This window comes from Triturus cristatus, chromosome 11 (assembly GCF_964204655.1).
Source record: "Triturus cristatus chromosome 11, aTriCri1.1, whole genome shotgun sequence".
Classification (NCBI taxonomy): Eukaryota; Metazoa; Chordata; class Amphibia; order Caudata; family Salamandridae; genus Triturus; species Triturus cristatus.
Window position 1 is genome coordinate 1,066,052,720 of NC_140594.1, and position 22,888 is coordinate 1,066,075,607.

The window sequence follows — 22,888 nt, forward strand, 5'->3', positions numbered from 1 at the left end:
GACGAACGTGAGCGAGTAAAAAAAAACCTCTGCTACTCGGAGCAAAGTTTTTCAGAACTCCGCGAGCTCTGCGTAAGGTGGAGTGCGGAAAACTCTGTGAGCGGAGCGGAGTTCACCACCCAGACTTAATTTTAATGGGAAGGTTGGTGCTGCATATCGGCTGCCAACTTTTCAATGTTTGGTTTTATTTCGCGGTACAAGGCTCCTGCCAGGACCGTACTGGAAACCCAAAGCAGCCCTGGCAAATGTACTCTACGGTGCACACCAAGTGCAGTGAGTGAGCCTGACCACTTCAAAGGGGGCGTTGGAGGGGGGAAATGGTGCATTCTACAACATAATTTTCATTATATATTGAAATGTATTAGCTTTAAAGCATAGTTAATGATGACCTTACTGTGTACCAGGATAGGAGAATCGTTGTTGGAGCTCTTCACTGATGGACTCACAATCACCCAACCAACAGAGCCTCTTATCTCTTCATAGCCCCTCCGTCACATGTATTTCAGTTGTTTTATAGCACCTCTCATACTAGTGTAGGGTGTTGGAGCACTTTACATCACACGCATACAGAGACAATGAATCATACGTGTATAATCAGTGTATAGAAAATGTTACATAAGGCAAAGGAGACTACAAGGTGTAGGATTCACGTCATCCATACTGGTAGGCATTTTTTTAAGAGTGTTTGGTCTGGAGAAGAACAAACTCATGATTCAGAATGTAACACAGTGGTTAGCGTTGACTTTAATAATAAGAATTTATTTCTACCCAAACAAACCTTTTTTAGCAACACCAGGTTAATGAAAAACTGGTAAAAAAACATAACTTACAAACTTGTACCATGCAATTTGCATGCAGCCTTTGATGGCAGTTCATACCTCACTGTGCTAGATTATGATTGTAACTTATGAACTGCACAGTAGCAACATAATTTCTGTGACAAAAGCAGCTATGCACATAAAATACTTTTTTTTTTTAAATGCATGGTACATGTTCTTTGCAGCAGTTATATTAACCCTCTGCGCTACCTTAGATGAGTGAAAGCTGCCTCTGGACAGAACTCCAATCTCTCTCCAGCAGGTACATTAAACACAAGAGTTATCATGACACTTTTATCGTTGACCAAAAACTTCTAATTATGCAAGGAACTTTGCAGTGCTTTTGAAATTGCTGCCTGCGGACCCCCTGGGAATGTATCAAGGACCTCTGGGGGTCCGCGGACCACAGAGTGGGAACCACTGCACTAGATTGTCTGCATTTAAGAAGCAGCATAAGAGACAGGAGCAGAGTTCCATTGATCACTGAGGGAAAAAAAGGATCTTCTTTCCTAAGTTGTGAGGGGAAATCAGACAGATATAGACTAAATAAAATATATCCCTGTCGCAGACCATTATTGATACAGACACTTCTTCATAAGTGACCAGAGGTATCTGTCTTGATCTATCTGCGCCTATTTAAATCATAAAGTGCTGGTAATAAAAGTGAATCATATTCAGTTCAGTCCATTTACAAGCTACAAACCAGTGATCGGCAGTGCAATAGAATATGAAATTCACCTTGCTCAATAGTGAATAAAAACTGTATAAAATCCAATCTTACAGATATTCGAATTAATTTTTTAAATATTCTTTGAACATGAAATCTGCTAGGGTAATTAGACTATAATTTGTTGTATGGTTGGCATCATCTTTTCTAAAGATTGGCTTTATACCAGTGTCCTTCAGTGTATATGGAAAATGGCCTGGGGAAGCTATCCTTTACATCATATGCGATACATCGCATGCCTTTACAACGCCGTCGTTACAACGACCGCGTTGTTACATCACAAACCATTACAACGCAAGTTGTAACAATGACTTGCTGTAGGGGTGCAGAAGGTGTCGGATTTAAAATCCAACACCTTCCTTACTGTTGCAAAGACTGGAGTTGTAATAGTAAATTATACTATTCCAACATCCAGTGCCCCCTACAGAAAGTAGTTGTAATTGTATGTGATGTAACAACGCGGTCGTTGTAACGACCACGTTGTAATGGCATGCGATGCATCGCGTGCGATGTAACATCGCATATTCATCGCCTGGTTTAGAAATGGAATAACTAGAAGATGACTCACTATGCACCAATCTCCAGGGAATCACTTTGGATACCTTTGTACAAGGTTCTGGAACTCCCTTGGATGGAAATTGGGAAATGAAAGAAGAGTGTCAGAGATACTGTTGTGAGTATTTCTCCCTAAAATTACTCATGAGATATGATGTTGAATATGTTGAGAATTTATAGATTATGTGTAGTCTATGCAGAATAATCATGAACATTTGCACTGTGCAAGTTGAGATTAACAAAAATTCTATTTGTATGTTCTGTGTATTTTCTGAAGGGAAGCCTTTGCTACCGCACCTTGTAAGGCTAAAAAAAAAGATGGGTATGATGGAGTCAAGGGAGCTGATAAAACCAAGAAGCAGGTATCAAATGCTGGGGAAGACAGAGCAATACTGCTTGGATTTACAATGATGGGTCTATCTGTTCTCATGTTTTTCCTGCTTGGAATCACAATACTAAAACCATACATGCTTAGGTAAGTTGTGTTTTTTTATTTGGTAGGTAACTAACAATTTATTCAGACAAGTTTTAATTATAAAAACCTTTTAGGCATTCAAAGATTAACCCTTCAAAAGTTGCGTTTTCTTGTTTGAAAATTTGTGTAAAACATTGGAAGTACTATTAAAACTTTTTGAATTGTGATAAAAAGTGAGCCTCACTCCAATCATTTAAAAAAAAAATTACGTTTTGTGTTAAAGTGTTTCTATCCTGTATTCGTTTGAGGGCTGGAATAAATATTATGGTATGCCAATACAGTAATACCAGTCAATCACTGTAGTGAGGTTTGAAAATCGAATATTCGATTGTAATGGCCAAATGGTACAGTCTACAGTCACGTATTTGAGCTCAGTTATTTAAATATACAATTGTAGTAGATATTAAAACCAATAATCGTGCATAAATTATATGAATGAAAACATCAGTCTATCCTTCTTTGTGGTGCAGGAAAAATAAAATACAAGTTTGTTGGGTAAAGAGTTAACAATGTGGTAAAATGTGGGACAAGTTATAATAGAACTGCCTCAGAGAGACACATCGAAAACATAAAACAGGCAGTCCCAAACTAACATCTGTTTGATTAAGTTCTGTATAAACCAATTTGTGACACATCTGTCTGCATGTTTCCCAAAATGGATTCTTAAAGTACTCACTCTGTTAACTCAGTGAATTATTTTTATTATCTGACTCATACAGATTACCTAATCCGTAGTATTAAATTCATTTTCCAGAAGCGATAACATGATGCTGTTCTATGCAAACAAAAAGACACTGGCTGGGTATACCAGGCGCACTCTACTCCTTATCCAAAATTATCTGAAGATGAAATGTTCAATTCAAATCAAAGTTCATCTGGTGCTCCAGGAGGAGAGGAAGCCAGTCGTCCCTCCCAAAAGGACAGAGTCCACAAGTTATGAAGCAATTTTCTCCAAACACACAGAAAGTAGGCTGAGGTCACGGTTTCAGATGTTCTCTATTCTGATACCTTTGTTATTGCCCATATGCCAACACGTGTTTCGTCTATAACTGGTTACAGTCACAGCAGACTTCATCAGGGCACATGTATCTTATATCTGGAGTCTAATATCTCATATCCAATGAAGAAGTATTATTGAGTATCGTATTCTACGATGATGAAGTCTGATGTGACTGTAAACAGTTTCAGACGAACATCTGAAACCGCGACCTCAGCCTACTTTCTGTGTGCTTGGAGAAGATTGCTTCATGATGCTGTTCTATACAAACATAACCACTGCACCAGCTAAAACATTTGCAGAATCACTGACACACAATGATAAAGACACCACCCACTAAACATTAGGATAATATTAAGAAGGTTAATAACCAGCAAGAGTTAGTTATAGTCTCTTTGGATCTCCGGTCTGCTCCATGCCTTGGATCATTCCACACTGCATTACTTAGGCGCCTCCAACAAGTAACAAGAGTTTAGGGAGTTGCAATCAAGTGGTCCTCATGTTCTATGAGCCAGCATGCCTCTACCATACACATTCGTTCTTTTTTCTATTCACCAATTACATTCATTTGCAGAGTTCCCTAAGGCTCATCGCTCTCACATTGTTCATTCAACCTTTACCTCAGACACTTTAGATTCTAATTGTGGAGTAGAGACTGATATACTAATATAATTTATTTGTAATGCACACTGTTGCAAATGGGTTCCGCTCATTTAGTCACCCGGTTGAGTCTCACTCACGGCAATTCCAATTCCATAAGGTAAGGGGCACTGGGCTGGTTACACTTCTGCTGCCCTTGAAAGACAGTGTGAAGCCTAGTAACTGCACACAGGTAACATGCCTGTGGCAGTTTTAGACTGCAAACTCCACCTGTCAAAATAAACCCTTTTCGCAAACCTAATGCCTCCTTTTAAATGTTAGTAAGGCACCCCTAAGTAGGCCTTCTTGCCATAAAGGCAGCGTGCACATTATTTCAAGGTAGGATATGTAAAAGTTAATGTTGAACATGTCCTTACAGTGAAATATTCCAAAAAGCTATTTTCACTGTAGTAAGGTTGGCTGCTTCCATTGGAAAATATTTGGCTACAGTCCTAGCAGTTGATGGCTCCCCTGTAGTGAACCATGTATTGCTCTTAAACAGTGGACAAAGGGCACTGTGGAGGGAGTTTCCCTTCCTTTCTTAAAAGGATAACCTGGAGGCTGTGCCCATTAATTAGATTAACTTTAAAGGAGCCTTCCCTGTCACAGGTCACAGAAAGATGTAGCGAACATCTGGGCCTGCCCCTATATTGTCAGGCTGGCCCAGACCCAGTGGGATGGTAGTTGCCCCAGAACTGATTTGAAGTGACCACAAAGGAGATTTTGAGATAGCCATACCTCTGAGTGGACACAGAGAGGTCTGACCAGGACACAGAAAGGTCTGATTGGATTATCCCAAAATGCATTGCAAGAGGGTTGGGACAGGGGTGGATGGATGATTTGGTATCCTATGATTGGTCAGAGATGCCTGACATCTAGAACCTTCCACCCACATTTATAACTTTATATATACATTTATAAATTTCTCAACTGCGGCAAGCAAACTCTGGAACTCCCTTCCACGAAGCCTTTGGGCTATTCCTCAGCTGATTTCCTTCAAGAAGGCACTCAAGACCTGGTTGTACTCCCTATAGACTTCTCTCCTGATCATCCATAAGCGCAGCAGGGTTTCTCCAGATTGTCGTTTACAGCGCCTTGATGCCTCTGGTTAATTCTTGCGCTTTACAAATGTAAATCAAATCAAATAAACCCCTGCACAAGGAACAGATAGTAAGTAAGACCCTGGGCGGCTAAAACACCAGAATCATGGACCACCTGATGCCCATGATGGACTAAGTAAGGGTTTTGTCTTCAGTTGATCTTCAGGACTAGATGGGTCTCTCCAGAGCTAGGGGCACTGGCCCCCTTATGCCCTCTTAGGAGCAGTTAAGGGGAAGACTTGGGCTCCATTGCCACCCATGTGCCCTGTAAAATGGCTAAGAGCCCATGGGGCCTCTGGAGAGCAAACCAGAGAAGAAGGGTGGTGCAGGGAGCCAGTGATACCAGATCCCTACAAAGTGCAACCCTTAAGAGGCCTTTTGAGGCTAGAGCTCAGCACCAGGAGCATAATGAGCCCAGTATCAAGAACATCAGCCCAACGGGGCCAGAGTAATGGATCCTGGAAGATTTTCCCATGTAAGCATGTTTACAACTAGCGACAGATTGTGAAGGGCTCTAATTACCCCTGGGGAAGGCCAGAGCCCGGTGGTCGGTGCTGCGATATTTATTTTGTTGGGGGAGCAGGTGTGCATGGGGCCACCCTCCCTAAATGCTGGTGCCCCTGGGGCTTCTCATCTCCCTGCTGGCAGCACAATGGCGATGCCCTGCAAGGCCAGTATATTACAGGCAGCTTCTGAGACCCTCCGATCTCCAGAGCAATCAGAAACAAGCATTGGCATAGCCAATAGGTCTCGCCTTTAGGGCCTTATAAGTGTTTAGCCATGCAACAGTTGCATAGCTAAATACTTATAAGGTCCCAAAAGCGAGACCTGTTGGCTATGCCAAGCGGCCGCGAAAGTGAAAGTAATCGCGGTAAAGACCGGCGCCCGCGCCCGTGCACATGCACTGTAGCTCTAGGCTGGCCTGGTAGCACTTTTTGGAGCCCTCTCAATAAGTCTCGCCAGACCAGCGCATGCGCTGGGTTAGGCGAGACCTAAAAAAGGGTGGGCGCTGCCATGCTCAACTGCATTGTACTATGTGGCCCCAGCTCTCCATCCCTGAGACTTGGGGGGAGCTGAGCACACACCGCGGTACATGCTTCCTACCTACAGGGGAACGAGCAGGAGAAAACACCTGCCTACACCCAAGAGGTGTTGACAAGGTGGGGAGTCGGCTGGACATCGTGGGAATAGGTTCCCCACGCTGCCGTCACCCACAAAAAAAAAGCAAATAAAATTGTTGCGCAAGACCACAACCACAAAAATAAAAATATGCTGCGCAAGAACAGAAGTGGATGAAGGCACTCATTATTTTTGTTTTGTTTCAGGCTGGAGAGACCATAATGTCCAGCGGCTGGGCTCAATTAGCATAATTCTTGTTTTGTTGTGTCCCACAAGTGGGCGGGGGCACCACCAACGGAATGCAAAAGAGTTTTTGGGGTGGCCAGGGTTACAGTAGCGCCAGACCCCCCCCCTCCCTCCCCCGCCCCATGATTTAAAAAAAATTACACTAAGTTGCTGGAGCCCTTCACTTTACAACCCCCAAGACATGTGTGCATTATTTCAAAGCACTCCTTGGGCTACAGTTTTTGCTCTACAGCTCCAGAAAAAAGGGACCTCTAGTGGATGGTCCTCTGATTGCATATTATGTGGCCTGAAAAGTGGAAAACAACATTTTTAAAAAAAGACTGACATTTTATTTTGATTTGCAATGTTTTACAATGCTTTATTCAAAGTACTTCATTGAAAATGATTATTGAGAAACACTGCAATGCTTTTATTAACAATAATGATTGATTGCCTTTGAACATGGTTACTTATTCCATTTATATGATGGATGACTTTTAACATTAGATTTTTGGGCTTGTTATGTGTTGACCCTTTGACAAAGCCAATAGGCTAGTTTTATTTAAAATGACACACTCTTATAGTGTGATGCTATATCTAGTACAGTATAGGTGAGGAGTTGTGATTAGGGGGGTCTCGATTCACTCGGGTCAAATATACTTTGAGAATGTCACCAAGGATATTACCATCTAATATATATATATATTGCCAGTAGGTAGTTATATTTAGAACCAAGGGGCATATCATCAAGATCCTTATCTCTGCTTTTTTGGCTTTAAAAGCCAGAAAAGCGGAGATAATGTCTTCGCCCTATTAACAAGAGGGTGCAAACATGCATAATCGCATGTTAGCACCCTTTTACCCTATGCCTCCCTTTGCATCTCTAATGAGATGCAATCTCTAATGAGATGCAAAGTGGGCGTTCCTTCCCAAAATAACTGGAGAAATGTCGTTAACCGACATTTCTCCAATTATCAATGGGCACGTTAACAAGCACATCGATAAGAAAAGTAGCGCTATCCGTGGTTATCGCTACTTTCCTTACGCCTGCTTTTAGTTTGACTTAGCCATGATATCCAATGGAAGATGGATATCATGGTTAAGTCTGCCCTGCCCTATCAACAACGTAGCGCTACACATTGCGCTATCTCCGCAATAAAAACAAGTGATAGCCGGCGATAATTATCCTAGCGCTAAGTGCGCTGAGCGATAATTATCGCCGGTTGTTGATGATATGCCCGACGTTTCCATAGTAAAAGAGTTTTTTGATCTGCCAATATCTTTGACGCCGTTTGACAAATCTTCTCGACATTTTCAAAACTAATGGGGCGCTCCGGTCAGCTCCTGTCTTGAAAGTTTCGGGGTGATTTGTCAAGCGGGGGCTGAGAAAAAAGGGAGGTCCCAAAACGTGTTTTCTCCATGTTAATTTCCATAGGAAAAATTGGAACAGGCTACAGCCCGAGCTGCTGAACGGAATTACACCAAATTTGGCAAAAAAGTAGGTCTTGGTCCAGAAAGTGACCGTTTTTTAAAATGGTGTAAATCCGTTCAGTAGTTCCTGAGAAATTAAAAAAGAAAACCTTCGATATCTGAGCACCGAGGAGGAGTCGCGAACCCTCCTGGGCATGAGCTTCACTCTGATTGGCTGCCAACACTCCAAACCAGGAAATGTTGGTAGCCATCTTGTGAATCGGTAACTGAGTCACAAGAAAAAGGGTGAAAAAAAGATTAAAAAAACAAGAAAAGGGGGCAGGGTAGAAACACTCTGACCCCCAGGGCCAAAAAAAGAATGTCTTTTTTAAAAAAAAAAATCGGCAGAATTCGTGCTGGGTGCGCGAATCCTGCTGATAAAATAAAAAAAAAATTAAGCGCAGGCTCCCGCACTTGATTTTAATGAGCCCCTGGGGCAATGCCGAAATTAAATAGCGGGGGCCCGCGGGGGCTCCCGCAGCCCTGAGGACCGCCACCTTCCCGGGGCTATGTAAATTATATACTGGGGGCACGCGGCCCCCCGCAGCCCTGGGGACCGCCACCTCCCCGGGCCTTCTTTAACTGGTTGTGGGGGGGCTCCTAGGCCCCCCAAGCCCCGGGGACCGCCACCTCCCTGGGGCTTTATTTGATTATGCGTGGGTGGGCATGTGGGCCCCCGCAGCCCCGGGGACCACCACCTCCCCGGGGCTATGTAAATGAAGGGAGGGGACCCCCTCCTGGAGCCCTTCATGGCCCTGGGGACCGCCACCCCCCCAGGGCCGGCTCCTGCAATGTCCCGGGGTGCCCAACCCTGGGACATTGCTGTTTGCTATGGCAGGGCGGCAGCATGGCTTCTGCCCTGCCATAGCAAACACTGCTTTGCTTCATTGAAGCGAGAGCAGGAAACCTGCTCTCGCTTCAATGAAGCAAAGCAGGATTGCTTTTGAGCAAGGGGAGCTGCATGTGAGCATCACCCCTTGCTCAAAAGCAATGCCGGCTCCCGCAGGAGGCGGGGAGCCGGCAGGACCGTGGGGGCATTGGGGCTGCTCCCAGGGTCTCCAACGCAAAGGGCCAGCACCGGGGATGGGGTCCTCGGGGCCAGGAATAGCCTGGGAGGGGGGCCACTGGGCCCCTCTCCCATAAAATGTATTTTTTTTAATAAAGGTTGGCCAGGCCTCGGGGGATGGGGTCCCCGGGGCCAGGAGTAGCGGGGTAGGAGGGCCACTGGGCCCCCTTCCCATAAAATGTATTTTAAAAAAGAGGCCTCAGGAGGGGGACATGCAGCCTCCCTCCCCCCTAAAAAAACAAAGCTGGCCAGGTCCCAGGGGATGGGGACCCCGGGACCATAATTGGCCCAGGGGAGGGGGGGCCACGCAGCCCCCTCCCAGTAAAGTGAATGGAAAAGAAACAAAAAAGGAAGCCCGGCCCCGGGGGATGGGGTCCCCGGGACCATAATTGGCTTGAGGAGGGGGCCACGCGGCGCTCCTCCCAGAAAATAACAGAAATAAAAAAAAAGAAAGCTGCAAATCGCTGGAGGCCCGCCCCTTTCCTGCAGCACTCTGCAAACGCGCCCCCTGGCACGTTTCAATTTGGGGAATTAAGTCCCCTTGAATACTGAGGGTCCACCAGGGGGCGTATTTGCAGAGTGGTGGTGTTAGAAAACCCCGGGCAACCGGGTTAGCAGTCACCCGGTGTTTCCCAACACACACTGTGGTAGCTTGGCTCGAGCGGTAAGGAAGGCACCGTGTTAAGCGTACGTCACACCCTCACAATAACCATGCGTGCATCCGTTCCAAAAACGACACTACACCGTAAAAATTTATGAAAATATATCTGTGTTTATCTTGTTTTCTCTTAGTTGCAGGTTAAATAAATAATAACACACTTACATTACACAAAGCTTCTTCTGTAAAAAGGGTAGGTCAAATAAATAAGCTCAGATCATAAATAATCAATGAATAAATAGATGTGCATAAAATACATAGGCAAATAAATACTGCGAGGGAATAAATACTGTGAGACAATAAATAGGATAAATACAAAGAATACAATACTCTCAATAAATATAAGCCATCAGACCACTTTCAAATCAGGTCACATTTGTGAGGTACTAAGGGTTGATTTGGCCCAATCACAGCTTGTGGTTATGTGGATGGCCTGAGGGTGTCTCACCTAACTTGGATAAGGCTGAGGCTAAAACTGAGGTAGATCAAGGGTAATCTAGGAATCTGGCTCTCCCAAACTACACAACTCCTTACACTGGTCACTGTATCAGTCTCAGTCCACCCCTGGCACTCCCAGGCTGGTCCTAACACCTCTCTAGCCCCTAGGATGGTCTCTTATTGCTCCACAGGGCCTTAGGCGCCCTCTATTCCACTTACTGCCCTCTTTATGAACAACCGACTCCGCCGGAGTCGTGTCGACGCCGTGAGGCGGTTCAGGTTCGATGTCGCTAGCCGACCTCGGCTCGATGTCAGTTCTTGTCGACGCCGTGAGGCGGTTCCGGATCGATGTCGGCGGACGGCCTCGGCTCGATGTCAGTTCCTGTCGACGCCGTGAGGTGGTTCCGGATCGATGTCGGCGGGCGGCCTCTGCTCGATGTCGCTGGGCGGCCTCGGCTCGATGTCGCTGGGCAGCCTCGATTCGATGTCGGTCTCCGGCGTCACAGGGACACGATCTCCCTACTTCCGGGTGTCTCCGGAGTGCGACCTCCACTCCCGACCTCCGGTGCTCTTCCCTTCAGGTTCCGGCGACTCCGGAGTGCGATCTCCACTCCCGACCTCCGGTGCTCCTTTCCTCAGGTTCCGGCGACTCCGGAGTGCGATCTCCACTCCCGACCTCCGGCACGATTCACCTCGGTCTCCGGCGACTCCGGAGGGCGGACTTCACTCCCCCGTCGACGCCGCACACTCGACCTCAGGTGACTTCCTCCTCGACCTCTGGTGTCTCCACGACCTCCGTCGGCGCCCTCTCTCGACCTCTGGCGGCTCCGGGTACGACGTCTGCTTTCCAGTCAGCGCCGCTTCTTCACCTCCGGCCCCAGGTCTCTAGGCTTCTCGGCGTCGGACTCCAGGAAGATACCAATAGACAGGTCAGGAACTTGCTGTTCTTTACTTTCAAGGCCTGTTCCGGCTGTTCAGGTCCTTAAGTTGGTTCTTCTTGACTTTATCCCACACAGGGCTCTAGGCTGGGCTCAGTCAGTAGGGACTAGTATCAAGGGTGGGTTTCTGGACCCCACTCCAGGCACAAGTTTCCACCCCTGCTGCCTCACTCCTTCCTCCTTCAGTATTGTGCTGCTCTCCCTTCACCAGTCAGGTGCCAACTGCCAACTCCAACTGCCAACTCTGAGCTGGCTTCCCAACATTCTAAACCTGCCTCACACTGTCACAGGGTTCTAGAATGTTCTGGAAGGTACTAGTAGGTTCCAGCTATGTCTCAGGTGACAATGGGTGGCCACCATTTTGTGTTTCAGGCCCTCAGACAGAAGTTCCAGGGGTAGGGAAAATGGCTCCCTGACCCTGCATCAACACTAAAAAGTCTGGTGGTTCCCAAAAAGGAAAAATGCTAACAGGGTTTGAGGCAAAAGTGGGACAAAATAAATAATGATGAGGAGGGACCACCCAAAGGGCTGACAGGTCTAACAGGTGGGGAAAGGGGGCGTGGCCTTTGTCCACCTCGCAGCAATCCCACTGTGTGAGGCTTAATGGAGGTAAGAGGTAGGCTAGTTGGCCCCTAAAGGACCCCCAGCAGCGAAGGGGACTTCAATGCCCATCCAAGAGCATGCTAGGGAGCGCTTTTGCAGAGTGGTGGGCAAAGGGTGCATGGCCTGCTATGAGAATATAGCAATCCTGCTGTGTGGGACTTACTGGAGGTAATAGGAGGGGTATTTGCCCCCCAAGGATGTCCTTGGGGCCAACTACCCCTCTTGTTACCTCCAGTAAGTTCCACACAGTGGGATTGCTAATATATCTTCGGAGGCCATGCCCCCCTCTCTCCACCACTCTGCAAACGTGCCTCCTGGCAGACTACGGGATGGGGGATGAAGTCCAATTTACTCCTGCGGGACTTTGGTGGCCAAGAAGCCCTCCTGGTACCTCCTGTAAGTCCTATGCAGCGGACTTCCTGAGCGCTGGTACTAATGTTTTTTGGAGTGGAGTGGATGTACGTTGTGTGTAGTGGAATTATGTGGTATGTTGTGCAGTGAAATTATGTGGATAGAAAGTATGTGGTATTTAGTGTATAAGAATTATGTAGAGTGGGATTATGTGTTATGGAGAGTAATTATGTGGTATGGTAGTCTGTGTTGTGGAGTGGTAACCTCAGGTTTAGTCTTCCTCATTTCCATAGAAGCTCAACTATGAACTCAGTGAGACACAAAAATAAGGAATCACTGAGGAGCACTTGTGGACCTAGTCAGAGGTATAAGCAGGGCCACTGGAATTATGTGACTGTTTGGCTGCACCGACTTTCGCACAATTATAAATTTTCTGCATTAGCCACATAATTCATCATCTGCTCCCTAATCTGCAGATTTGAACAAAAAAAAGCCTTGTTTCCACATCAAATGGCTCAAACGTTACCAAAAATACAGCGAAAAATGTTACAGCATGGTGGAAGGCCCTTTGCAAACCTAGAATGGTCACCTGTTACTTATTGCTAAATGTGGGTGTTAAATTGGTACTAATGGTGTGCAAGCCACTCTTGCTTCCTTTTACACCTTTCTTGCCTCTTTCTGCATTTCTGTTGCTTCTTTCTGCACATTTCTTTCTTTTTCTGCACTTGTCTTGCCTCTTTCTACAAATCTCTTGTACTTTCTGCCCCTCTCTTCCCTCTATCTGCACGTCTGTTGACTCTTTCTGCACCCCATTTGCTTCTTTCTGTACCCCTCTTGCCTCTTTCTGCACCCTTCTTTCGTATTTCTGCACCTCTCTTGCCTTTTTCGGTACCCCTCTCACGTCTGTCTGCACCCTTTTTGCCTCTTTCTGCACCTCTGTTCCTCCTTTCTGCACTTCTTTTGTTTCTTTCTGCACCTGTCTTGCTTCTTTCTTCACCTCTCTTGCCTCTCTCTCCACCCCTCTTCCCGCACTTCTGTTGCTTCTCTCTGCACTTATCTTGCTCCTTTCTGCAGCTCAATTGCCTCTTTCTGTACCTCTATTGCCTCTTTCTGCAGTTCTCTTGCCTCCTTCTGCACTTCACTTGCCTCTTTCTGCACCTCACTTGCTTCTTTGTGCACTCCTTTTGCCTGTTTCTGCACCCCTCTTCCCTCTTTGTGCATCTCTCTTGCCTCTTTCTACACATCTCTTCTCTCTTTCTGCACCTCTGTTCCTTCTTTCTTCACCTGTTGTCTCTTTCTGAACCCTTTGTGCCTCTTTCAGCACCTCTATTGCTTCTTTCTGTACCTCTGTTGCCTCTTTCTGCACTTCTCTTGCTCTTTCTTCACCCTTTGCGCCCCTTTCAGCACCTCTGTTACTTATTTCTGCACTTCTCTTCCTTCTTTCTGCACCCCATCTGCCTCTTTCTGTACCTCTCATCTCTTTGTTCACCCTCCTACCTTTTTCTGTACCCCTATTATCTCTTTTTGAACCTCTGTTGGTTCTTTCTGCACTGCTCTTGCTTTTCTCTGCACCTTACTTGCCTCTTTCTGCACTTCTCTTGCCTCTCTGCACCCTTCATGCCTCTTTCAGCACCTCTGATGCTTCTTTCTGCATATCTCTTACTTCTTTCTGCACCCCTCGTGCCTCCTTCTGCACCTCTGTTGCTTCTTTCTGCACTTCTCTTGGTTCTTTCTGCATCCCTCTTGCCTTTCAGCACCTCTTTTGCTTCTTTGTGCACTTCTCTCTCCTCTTTTTGCACCCCTCTTGCCTCTTTCTGCACCTGTTTTACTTCTTTCTGAACCTCACTTGCCTCTTTCTGCACCCCTCTTTTCTCTTTCTGCACCTCCCTTGCCTCTTTCTTTACCTCTGTTGCCTCTTTCTACACCTCTCTTCTCTCTTTCTGCACCTCTGTTCCTTCTTTCTTCACCTGTTGTCTCTTTCTGAACCCTTCGTGCCTCTTTCAGCACCTCTATTGCTTCTTTATGTACCTCTGTTGCCTCTTTCTGCACTTCTCTTGCTCTTTCTTCACCCTTTGCGCCCCTTTCAGCACCTCTGTTACTTATTTCTGCACTTCTCTTCCTTCTTTCTGCACCCCATCTGCCTCTTTCTGTACCTCTCATCTCTTTGTTCACCCTCCTACCTTTTTCTGTACCCCTATTATCTCTTTTTGAACCTCTGTTGGTTCTTTCTGCACTGCTCTTGCTTTTCTCTGCACCTTACTTGCCTCTTTCTGCACTTCTCTTGCCTCTCTGCACCCTTCATGCCTCTTTCAGCACCTCTGATGCTTCTTTCTGCATATCTCTTACTTCTTTCTGCACCCCTCGTGCCTCCTTCTGCACCTCTGTTGCTTCTTTCTGCACTTCTCTTGGTTCTTTCTGCATCCCTCTTGCCTTTCAGCACCTCTTTTGCTTCTTTGTGCACTTCTCTCTCCTCTTTTTGCACCCCTCTTGCCTCTTTCTGCACCTGTTTTACTTCTTTCTGAACCTCACTTGCCTCTTTCTGCACCCCTCTTTTCTCTTTCTGCACCTCCCTTGCCTCTTTCTTTACCTCTGTTGCCTCTTTCTGCACCTCTCTTGCTCTTTCTGCACCCTTTGCGGCTCTTTCAGCACCCCAGTTGGTTCTTTCTGCACCCCTCTTTTCTCTTTTTGCACCCCTCTTGCCTCTTTCTGCACCTGTTTTACTTCTTTCTGAACCTCACTTGCCTCTTTCTGCACCCCTCTTTTCTCTTTCTGCACTTCTCTTGCCTCTTTCTGCACCTCTGAGTTAGAGGTACTTTTAATCCCCCGCCCTATTATGTACTAGGGCCTTACAGGGGAGGTCATGCCAATCGCAGGGATACATCAACCCATAGTGTACCCTAGTGTATGTAGGTGTTTTCACTGTATTGTGTCTTTTAGCATAGCACTGGCTCCGGACCTGGTTAGTCAGAGTCAGTTACCACTAGTACCAGTGAGCAAAAAGTTGGGGACAAAGGATGACTTTGCAACAAGGCCTCTTTGTGCATCTCTGTTGTTTTTTTCCGCATATCTCTTGCTTCTTTCTGCATCTTTCTGGAGTTCTGTTGCTTTTTTTTCTGCATTTCTCTTGCTTCTTTCTGCGCCTTTCTTCATCTTTCTGCATATGTCCTACCTATGTAGGCATGGTTAGAAATTCACTGAAAAAAAACATAGGTTTAAGGGATGTTATAGTTATTAAATAGCATTTAAAAAACCTTTGAAATTCACTGAAAAAACCATAGGTTTCAGGGACGTTATTTTTAGAAATGAGACATTTCAGTCGTACAAAACCAGAGAAATTCGGCCGTTATAGTTAGTTGAGCTAACTATAACTCGCACCCCCACAATGCACTGCTGATGACATCACATATTACATCATTCATGACATGGTCAGTGACATCACAGACGTGGGTCCTGGGCTCACTGTGCCACTGGAATCAAGCTATCCTGGCTTAAGAGGGGTGAAACCCCGAATCCGGTCCTAGGATGCTTGTTTCAGGTCCAGGGAGGACCTGGCTTGGCAGTTCGGGCTGGACTGTTCCCATGAGGCACAGGGTCAAGTCTGAAACTTGTTGTCAGTCAGAAAGTCCTCAAATCAGAGCACAGAAGGAGTTCTGGTACCCCTGTGAGCAGCAGAAGTAGGCCTGCTGTCATGTCTTCTTTTTTTAAGGCACTGTCTGGCCTCAATGTCTCTGGTGATGTGACTTCTACATCTGTAGGGTGGTACAAGCTTTTTGGTATGACCATTATTTGTTAATAGAGTTTTGAAAGCAAAAAGCATCTTAGATAACACACTGCATGGACTTTCCATACACACCCAGAAACCATTACCCTACATGAAGTAGGATCACTGCAGGCAATGTAATTGCTTTGGCCTTGGCTCCAGAGTTTCCGTGTCACTGCATGCTAATTTCTTGATTAGAGATCTGCTTCTCTGCGACCTCTTTGGCCACAGTGGATCCCCCACAAGGATCTGCAAATACAGGACACTTGCTGTAATCACCTTGTGCATGCATCACATTCACTCCACAAACTCAGTTTTGCATAGGAAACACAGGGTAGATCTGTCCTTTCACTTCATGAAGCAGAGCCCAAGGATGGTCAAGTTGACCATTCTTATTATCTCTAATATTTTGGCAGATTCCTAGTGGTGACCGACTGCAAGACAAAAAAAACAACAAATGATTGAACCTAATAAGATCTTGATCAGAACGAGAAAATATGTCCTTCAAGTCCCTAAATATAGCAATTTCATTGGTTGGGAGCTTAACCGACAGTATCACTGTTCTCACTATACTTTGTTGTGGGAGTAATTGTACTTCTTCACTACAAACTATAGTTTGTACATGCCCATTTGTTCCCTAATTTGATCTGTAAATGAGAACATGCTCTTCCATAGCTGAAATGCTAACTTGTCTCATATGTACTCCTGTCAATCAAATGCATTAAACATCCCCCAAAACAGACTCTCCATCTCTGGCCTCAAATCAGTACAGTTAAAAACATGATACGCTGATGTTTGGGGACTCACAACATCCTGCTGTAAGAATTTTGGAAAGTTTTGATACATTTTATTATACCATTATGCTTTAAAATGCTCAATTTGCCACCATATTTCTACCCATCCATAGGGTGAGGCTACTCTCTCTTGTAAGTTTTTTTTTTTACAACTTATACAAGCAGGCTGGGTAGTGGCTGGCAGCAAAGTTCACTCCTAGTCGGTAGCAGTTCTGCCCCTTTACTAATTAAATCACGGAGACCAATATGGCACTAACATATTGTACCTGTACTCAGGTGTGTTTTTAGGATGACCCCAGTTTCTTGGAGGTTCCTCTAATTCTGATGCAGTGGTAGCCCCACAAATTACAGACATGCAAGTGCTTTTCGTGGCATATCCCTAACAATAAAATAAGTTTTGGTAGTTCAGCACAAAGTACACTACGGTGTGCCTGTACTGGCCTAGACATGGATGACAGCCTAGAAGTACCCCAAGAGTGTTGCAGCAGACTTGTCGATGAAACTTGCCTTGTGATTGTCACAAGTAAGTTCCATACATTTCATAAATACTCCAGTGAAGTCTTCCAGATATTATGTTGGAGACTACAGGGCTGCTCTGCATTTTGGCTTTACTAATAAGCAATATGCAGGAGCCCTCCAAAAGAAGAAGGATCTTGTGCATTCTGGATGCAGACTGGTAGAGAATGTCTCAGTTTTGTTGTCTGGACTGAGACAGAGATCCTTCCAAGTGTTATTTATGTATTGAGGTATAACTCAGACTTCAATATCTCTCTTGGGTTCACTGAGATATAAATTATCCCAGTTCCTTCCACCCAAAGGTAAGATACCAAAGTGGTGGCGCATTACTCAAGCCTCATATTCTCTTATGTCCTATGCAAATGGATTTAGGGTACCACCAGGTGTGTAACTAAAAGTGTTACCCGACTGTCCCCTACCATTCATTACACAATATAAGGCTGATAACTCACTGGCAAAGCACAAAGCCCACCCCCAGGTGGGGCGAGCCACATGTCCATGAAAGTTCTACCCACAGCAATGGAACCTTCCCGATGCCTCAACCTACAATTACAGTGCAGGAAAATGGAGGACAAAAGGTGCAAGATAAAGCTTTGTAGTTTTCTTTCAGGGCACTGGCTGTCCTTTCCAAGATGTGAAGCACCCATAGGAACCAATCCATTCACCACAAAGCCTGGGGAGAACATGGCACAAAGCCCTCTGTCAGGGACACCCATTTCCAACTAAATGCGCAACAGTTTAGGGAATGAAGGCCCATTTGGTTTAGTGCAATTCTGAATTAGGGATGGAAACATTCCACTCTTCGTGTTTTGTTATCTAGGATTTGCAGAGACCATAGAAAGAGGTCTTTTGCAATTTGGTTTGTAGGTAATGAAAAAGCCATCCTGTACAGTGAACAAAACAAACAGTGATTTTTTATTTTTATTTTGTTTCAAGTGCCTGGAAAGAAGAATCTAATTGCACCACTCTCCAAACCGATATAATGGACGACTGGGTTGACTGCTCCTTTACCTGTGGGGTTGACTGTCACGTGCAATCCAAATATCCATGCCTTCAGATACTCGTCAACCTCTCCCATTCTGGTCAGAAAGCTATTTTACATTATAATGAAGAAGCTGCTCAGAAAACTCCAAAAGTAAGAAAAAACAAGCTATATATTTATTAGAATATGTTGTAGTAGGCCTAGGCACGTTTAAATGGATTAAGATATTAAGCTTACCTAGGAAATGTTGTGACGATTAATATTTCTGAAATGACCTTGATGATTAAGGTAAACTTCCGAATGTCTCTTGAAGGGACACGTTTTTTTACCTTTGGTAATGGTCTTTCTGGTAGATACTCAACCTATGTGTAGTAGATTTCTCACCTTTTTAATATCCTTCTGGCTTCAGACTGGATCTAGAAAGTTGAATTAGCAATACGTTGCACCACGGCTCCATCTCAGCTGTGGGATCTACTCCTGCAAATGGCAACACAAAGTAATATAAGATACTTCCTCAGCACTATGGCATCAGTATCCTGTCTCTTTTTCATGCACTCCATAATGGATATGAAGCTGAAGAGACTGACAGAAATTGCAGTCCCCTAATACTAACCTGGGACCTTATAAGTCATATACAACACCTCAGAACAGGGAGGTAGGCAGCATCAGTAATGAATCCGAAGGTAGATAACATATAAACCAGAAACACTGTAGTTAAATGACTAGTGGTGGAAAGTTCTCGTTGCAGATTACCCTTCTCTTGAATCAATACCTCTAGGATGGCAGGTCTGAGGAGATGGTCAAATATAGAACTTCTGCAACCCATCTGATATCCCTGACAGGAACACTCCTGGAAAAGACAAAGTAGAGGTCTTCGTTCTGATGGAATAGGCCCTGTTGCCCTCAGGAGAAGGGTTCTTGGCAAAAGGGTAGCAGATCTTGATACACAGTGGGGATGGTCATATTCCAAGGAAAAGCTGATCATCAATCTGGGACTTGTTGTTCTTGTCAATGTAAAAACTGAGGGCCCTCTGAGGATCCTAGTAGTGCAGTCTCTTCTCTTTGGTGGGATGAGGTGTTCGAATTTTGGTAGAATGATACACTGACTCACGTGTACCAAAGTGATTATTTTCAGCAACAAAAAAAAGTCTTGGCCTGAGAACCAGTCAAAAACATCCCATTGAGGCGTAACGCAGGACGAATAGGGAAACAAATGAACCCACTACTTCGGGAAATGCATAAATATACAAGACTTTAAACAATGGCTTATCTGGCAAAGGAAAGTAAAAATCGCAACATATCAGATAAGCATGCCTTGGCACACTAACCAAGAAATGGGACAAATGCCCAGAATAAACTGGGGTTTTAGATGGACGACAGGCAGATATTACCTCAGCAAACAGATCAAAGGAAGCAAAATTGTACAACTCAATCTCCAGGCATGAAGTTGGAGGCTCATGAGGCAACAAGCCACGCCACCCTCCTTGTGGCATACTACACTATAGTTGTATTGTTTTTCAGGACATGGATTGATCAACCATGAAAGCAAGGCAGGAATGCCATGGATGCCAGACTGATCACCTTGAGCTCCAGCAGGTTGTGATCTCTGCTTCAAATGGTACCAAAGACCTCCAATCTCCAAGGAATTGAATTGAAATACCTTCTGCAAAAGAGGAAGAAGACTATTGTTTTTTTTTTTTTTTTGTTGAAAAACCTTTATTGACATTTCAATCATTAACAAGTATGGGCCTACAACCCCCCGGGGCCGGCCGCTAAGCAATCAGAGCAATAAGAGCAAATGTAAACACAGGCGGCACCTCGGAGAGCAGGATCTTCATTCCAATATAGTCCGGCCAGTGAGCCGCGCAGGTAGGACACCAGGAGAAAAAGGGTTTTTCATTTTATAATGAAACAAGACAGTAGGATCAGGTGCCAAACAATTTCCCAACAGCGATAAGGGGCAAGAATAATAGACGTAAGCAATAAGCAGCAATCTATTGGATCAATGGCGCAGACACGGGAAATTCCGGATGGGGAAGAATATCAAAAACAGTTGCACCTGCATGCCCCGGTACCTAACGCCCAGAGAACACCCCGGAAACTGTGGCACACATGAAGAGGCGACGATTCACAACAAAGGAGGTGTACCGCGCTGATCCCAGAAAAGAAGAAACAAGAAGAAGCGGAGAAGAAAAAGGAGGCCATGAAAAAAGAGATACAGACTAAAGAGTCCCCTCCCCCAACCCCCCACCCTGCACCTCTGCAAATGAGTATGGCCCCCCCCCCAGCAGTGTGCCTGTCGCCCTGGAACTAGACCCGAAATATAGAAGAAACAGGGAAAAAGGAGTAAGAAAGAACCCCACCAGACGGGGGGGTGGAGAAAGTATAATAAACTGGAGGAGGGCCTTCAAAACATACCCCCGGCTTCTCCCTCCCGCACGGTGAAGTCTCCCCACAGCAAACAATAAGCAGCACCAAATCGACCATATCAAAAAAAGGGGAATGGGGAGCATTATGCACCAACTATGCTAATAACCATGAGAGTACGCAACCATGAGTCCGCCCGTCTACTAGATGACCACCCCCGAAGGATCAGCCTCATCCTTGACCACTCTTTGCAATTCTGACCATGCCTACCCCTCGGCCCAGCACCATGTCCGATGTTCCAAGGTAAAGGAGTGTCCAAAAACAACCGGGAAGCGACGCACACAGGTGGGGTGGAAGTCTCTGAGTACCAACACAGTCCGCATCATGGAGGGACGTCTTTCCCAGTGCTGCCCCAGGATCTGCACTGCACACAAGGTCCAGGAAGGCTGAATCAGCCAAAGTAGACAAACGTTGCTGGAATTGTCCCTGGGTCGCCGGAGGCCGTGCACGGGACAAGGCCACCACCTTCCACTCAGGTCCAATACCTCCGGAACAGATCAAACCCTCAGTTAGCCGATCACACGGTAGCATACTGTCCGGAGTGTCCGGCTGTGCACTAATCGCAGGGGTGGCCGCGACATTATCCTCCTGTGTGCAGTGTGGGAAGCCCCTGTGTACCTGTGGACCAGCATGCCGCCACTGTCCCAACGCTGATGCCACACCATCGAGCTTACTCCCCAAGACCCCGGCGCCACGAGCCAAGGAGAAATGAAGGGCACCAAGGGCCTCTAGGAGGTCGCCGTACCCCAGCACAGCTCTCTGCGATCGCTCCGCCACACTCCCAAAAGTCACACACTCCCAATCCTGCTGCGACCCAGTGGACAGGATGGTAGGCTGCATAGCAACAAGATGGCCGCCGGGAAGGCCCGACTCGTATTGGGGCCGGGACCCAGGGACAAGCGCCTCGAGGTCCACGTCGCTGAAGACAGGGGTCCGGGGGCAGGCACAAATTCAGCCGTTGCGTGGTCACGGGCAACAGTCGTCCCCGCCACGGACCAGCTCCCGCGAAAAGCCGGGAGCAGCCCGCAAGGATCAGGGCGACCTAGGGGCGGCGTCCGGGCAGCTCACCGTCAAAGGCAGGGGCAAGCACCGAAGAATCTGAGAATTGCACCCCCGGGCATGTCCTCGGACCGCTACGCTTAGCAGTGGGAGCGACTACGGCAAAATGCAGGCCGAGGGCAGCACCGCTCCGGTGGACCGACTCCACCCAGTCACCACAGGCCGCTGTTGTTAAACTGCCACCCGGCCAAGGCGTCCACTCGAGGTCCCGGCTCCGGGGCTGCACGGGCCGCAAAGTTCAACTGCAGATTTCTCCGGCGGTACGGCAGCCAGAAACCTCGGAGTCACACAATCGGTTGCCACTCTCATTCACAGACACGATCTCATAGCGCAGACTGAGGATCTCGTGCAGGATATCCGTGCGGGATGCGGAGGTTCAAGGAGCCGGGAATCTACGCTGCCGTCCCGGTCGCCATCTTGGCTCCTCCCAAGAAGACTATTGTTGCTGCTCTGGTCAGCCTGTGGAGATATGTGCCACTTGTAGCTCCAATAGAATTTGTTGGGCTATTGCAGTGGCTGTGAGGGTCGGCACCGCCGACTGGACAGGACTCAAGCATATTCCTTTTTTTTGTATGGCTTATAAAAAGGACAGGCATGAGGGGCCAACCGCAGTGACCTATCTGTGGATCTTGCTTGAAGTGCCCTAGTACTGCTGCGGCATTCTATTCAAAGGGGAAGCGCTTTATCAAAGGGCAAGTCCATAAGATTCGCCTGGACATTTCTTCCAAAAAGCTTGGGGAGCACATCCAGGAATGGCGGTGGAAAAGCCCAGAGGCCAGATCCCTAGAACTACCATATCCAGGCCAGAGCGAAGGATCTGCTTGGCTACCTTTTGCCAGCTAAGTTGTATTCATGAAGCAAAGGGCAAGGATCCCCAAAGAGATTATTTTCTTTCTCATAGCATCGATCTTTTTCCATTCCCTATTAGAGGGCGTTGAAGGAAAGAAGAAGAAACCTGCACTACACTACTCTCTGGGGATGAATGAACCATCAACATGTTTGGGTCCCCAGGAGCCAGACAATGATGAAGGACAACCTGATAGTTCTCCAGAGGAGCAGATACTAGTTTGCTCCACATGACCAAAATTAGGGTCCAGCGACACCTCGTTGAGCTTCAACATAGGAGGATTCTGGCTGCAGAAATTCTTTGAGCAGGTTTAGCCGCCACAGT

The 22,888-nt window shown here is 46.3% G+C and overlaps 1 protein-coding gene across 1 annotated transcript in view; it reads left to right on the top strand.

Moving 5' to 3' along the window:
- Positions 1-22,888, top strand: part of KCNMB3 (potassium calcium-activated channel subfamily M regulatory beta subunit 3) — a 65,817-nt gene that overhangs the window by 25,412 nt on the left and 17,517 nt on the right. Inside the window, exons 2-3 of the mRNA XM_085633895.1 lie at positions 2,378-2,575; positions 18,186-18,384. Of these exons, the coding sequence (XP_085490021.1) occupies positions 2,378-2,575; positions 18,186-18,384 (397 nt within the window). The remainder of the gene's footprint in view (positions 1-2,377; positions 2,576-18,185; positions 18,385-22,888) is intronic.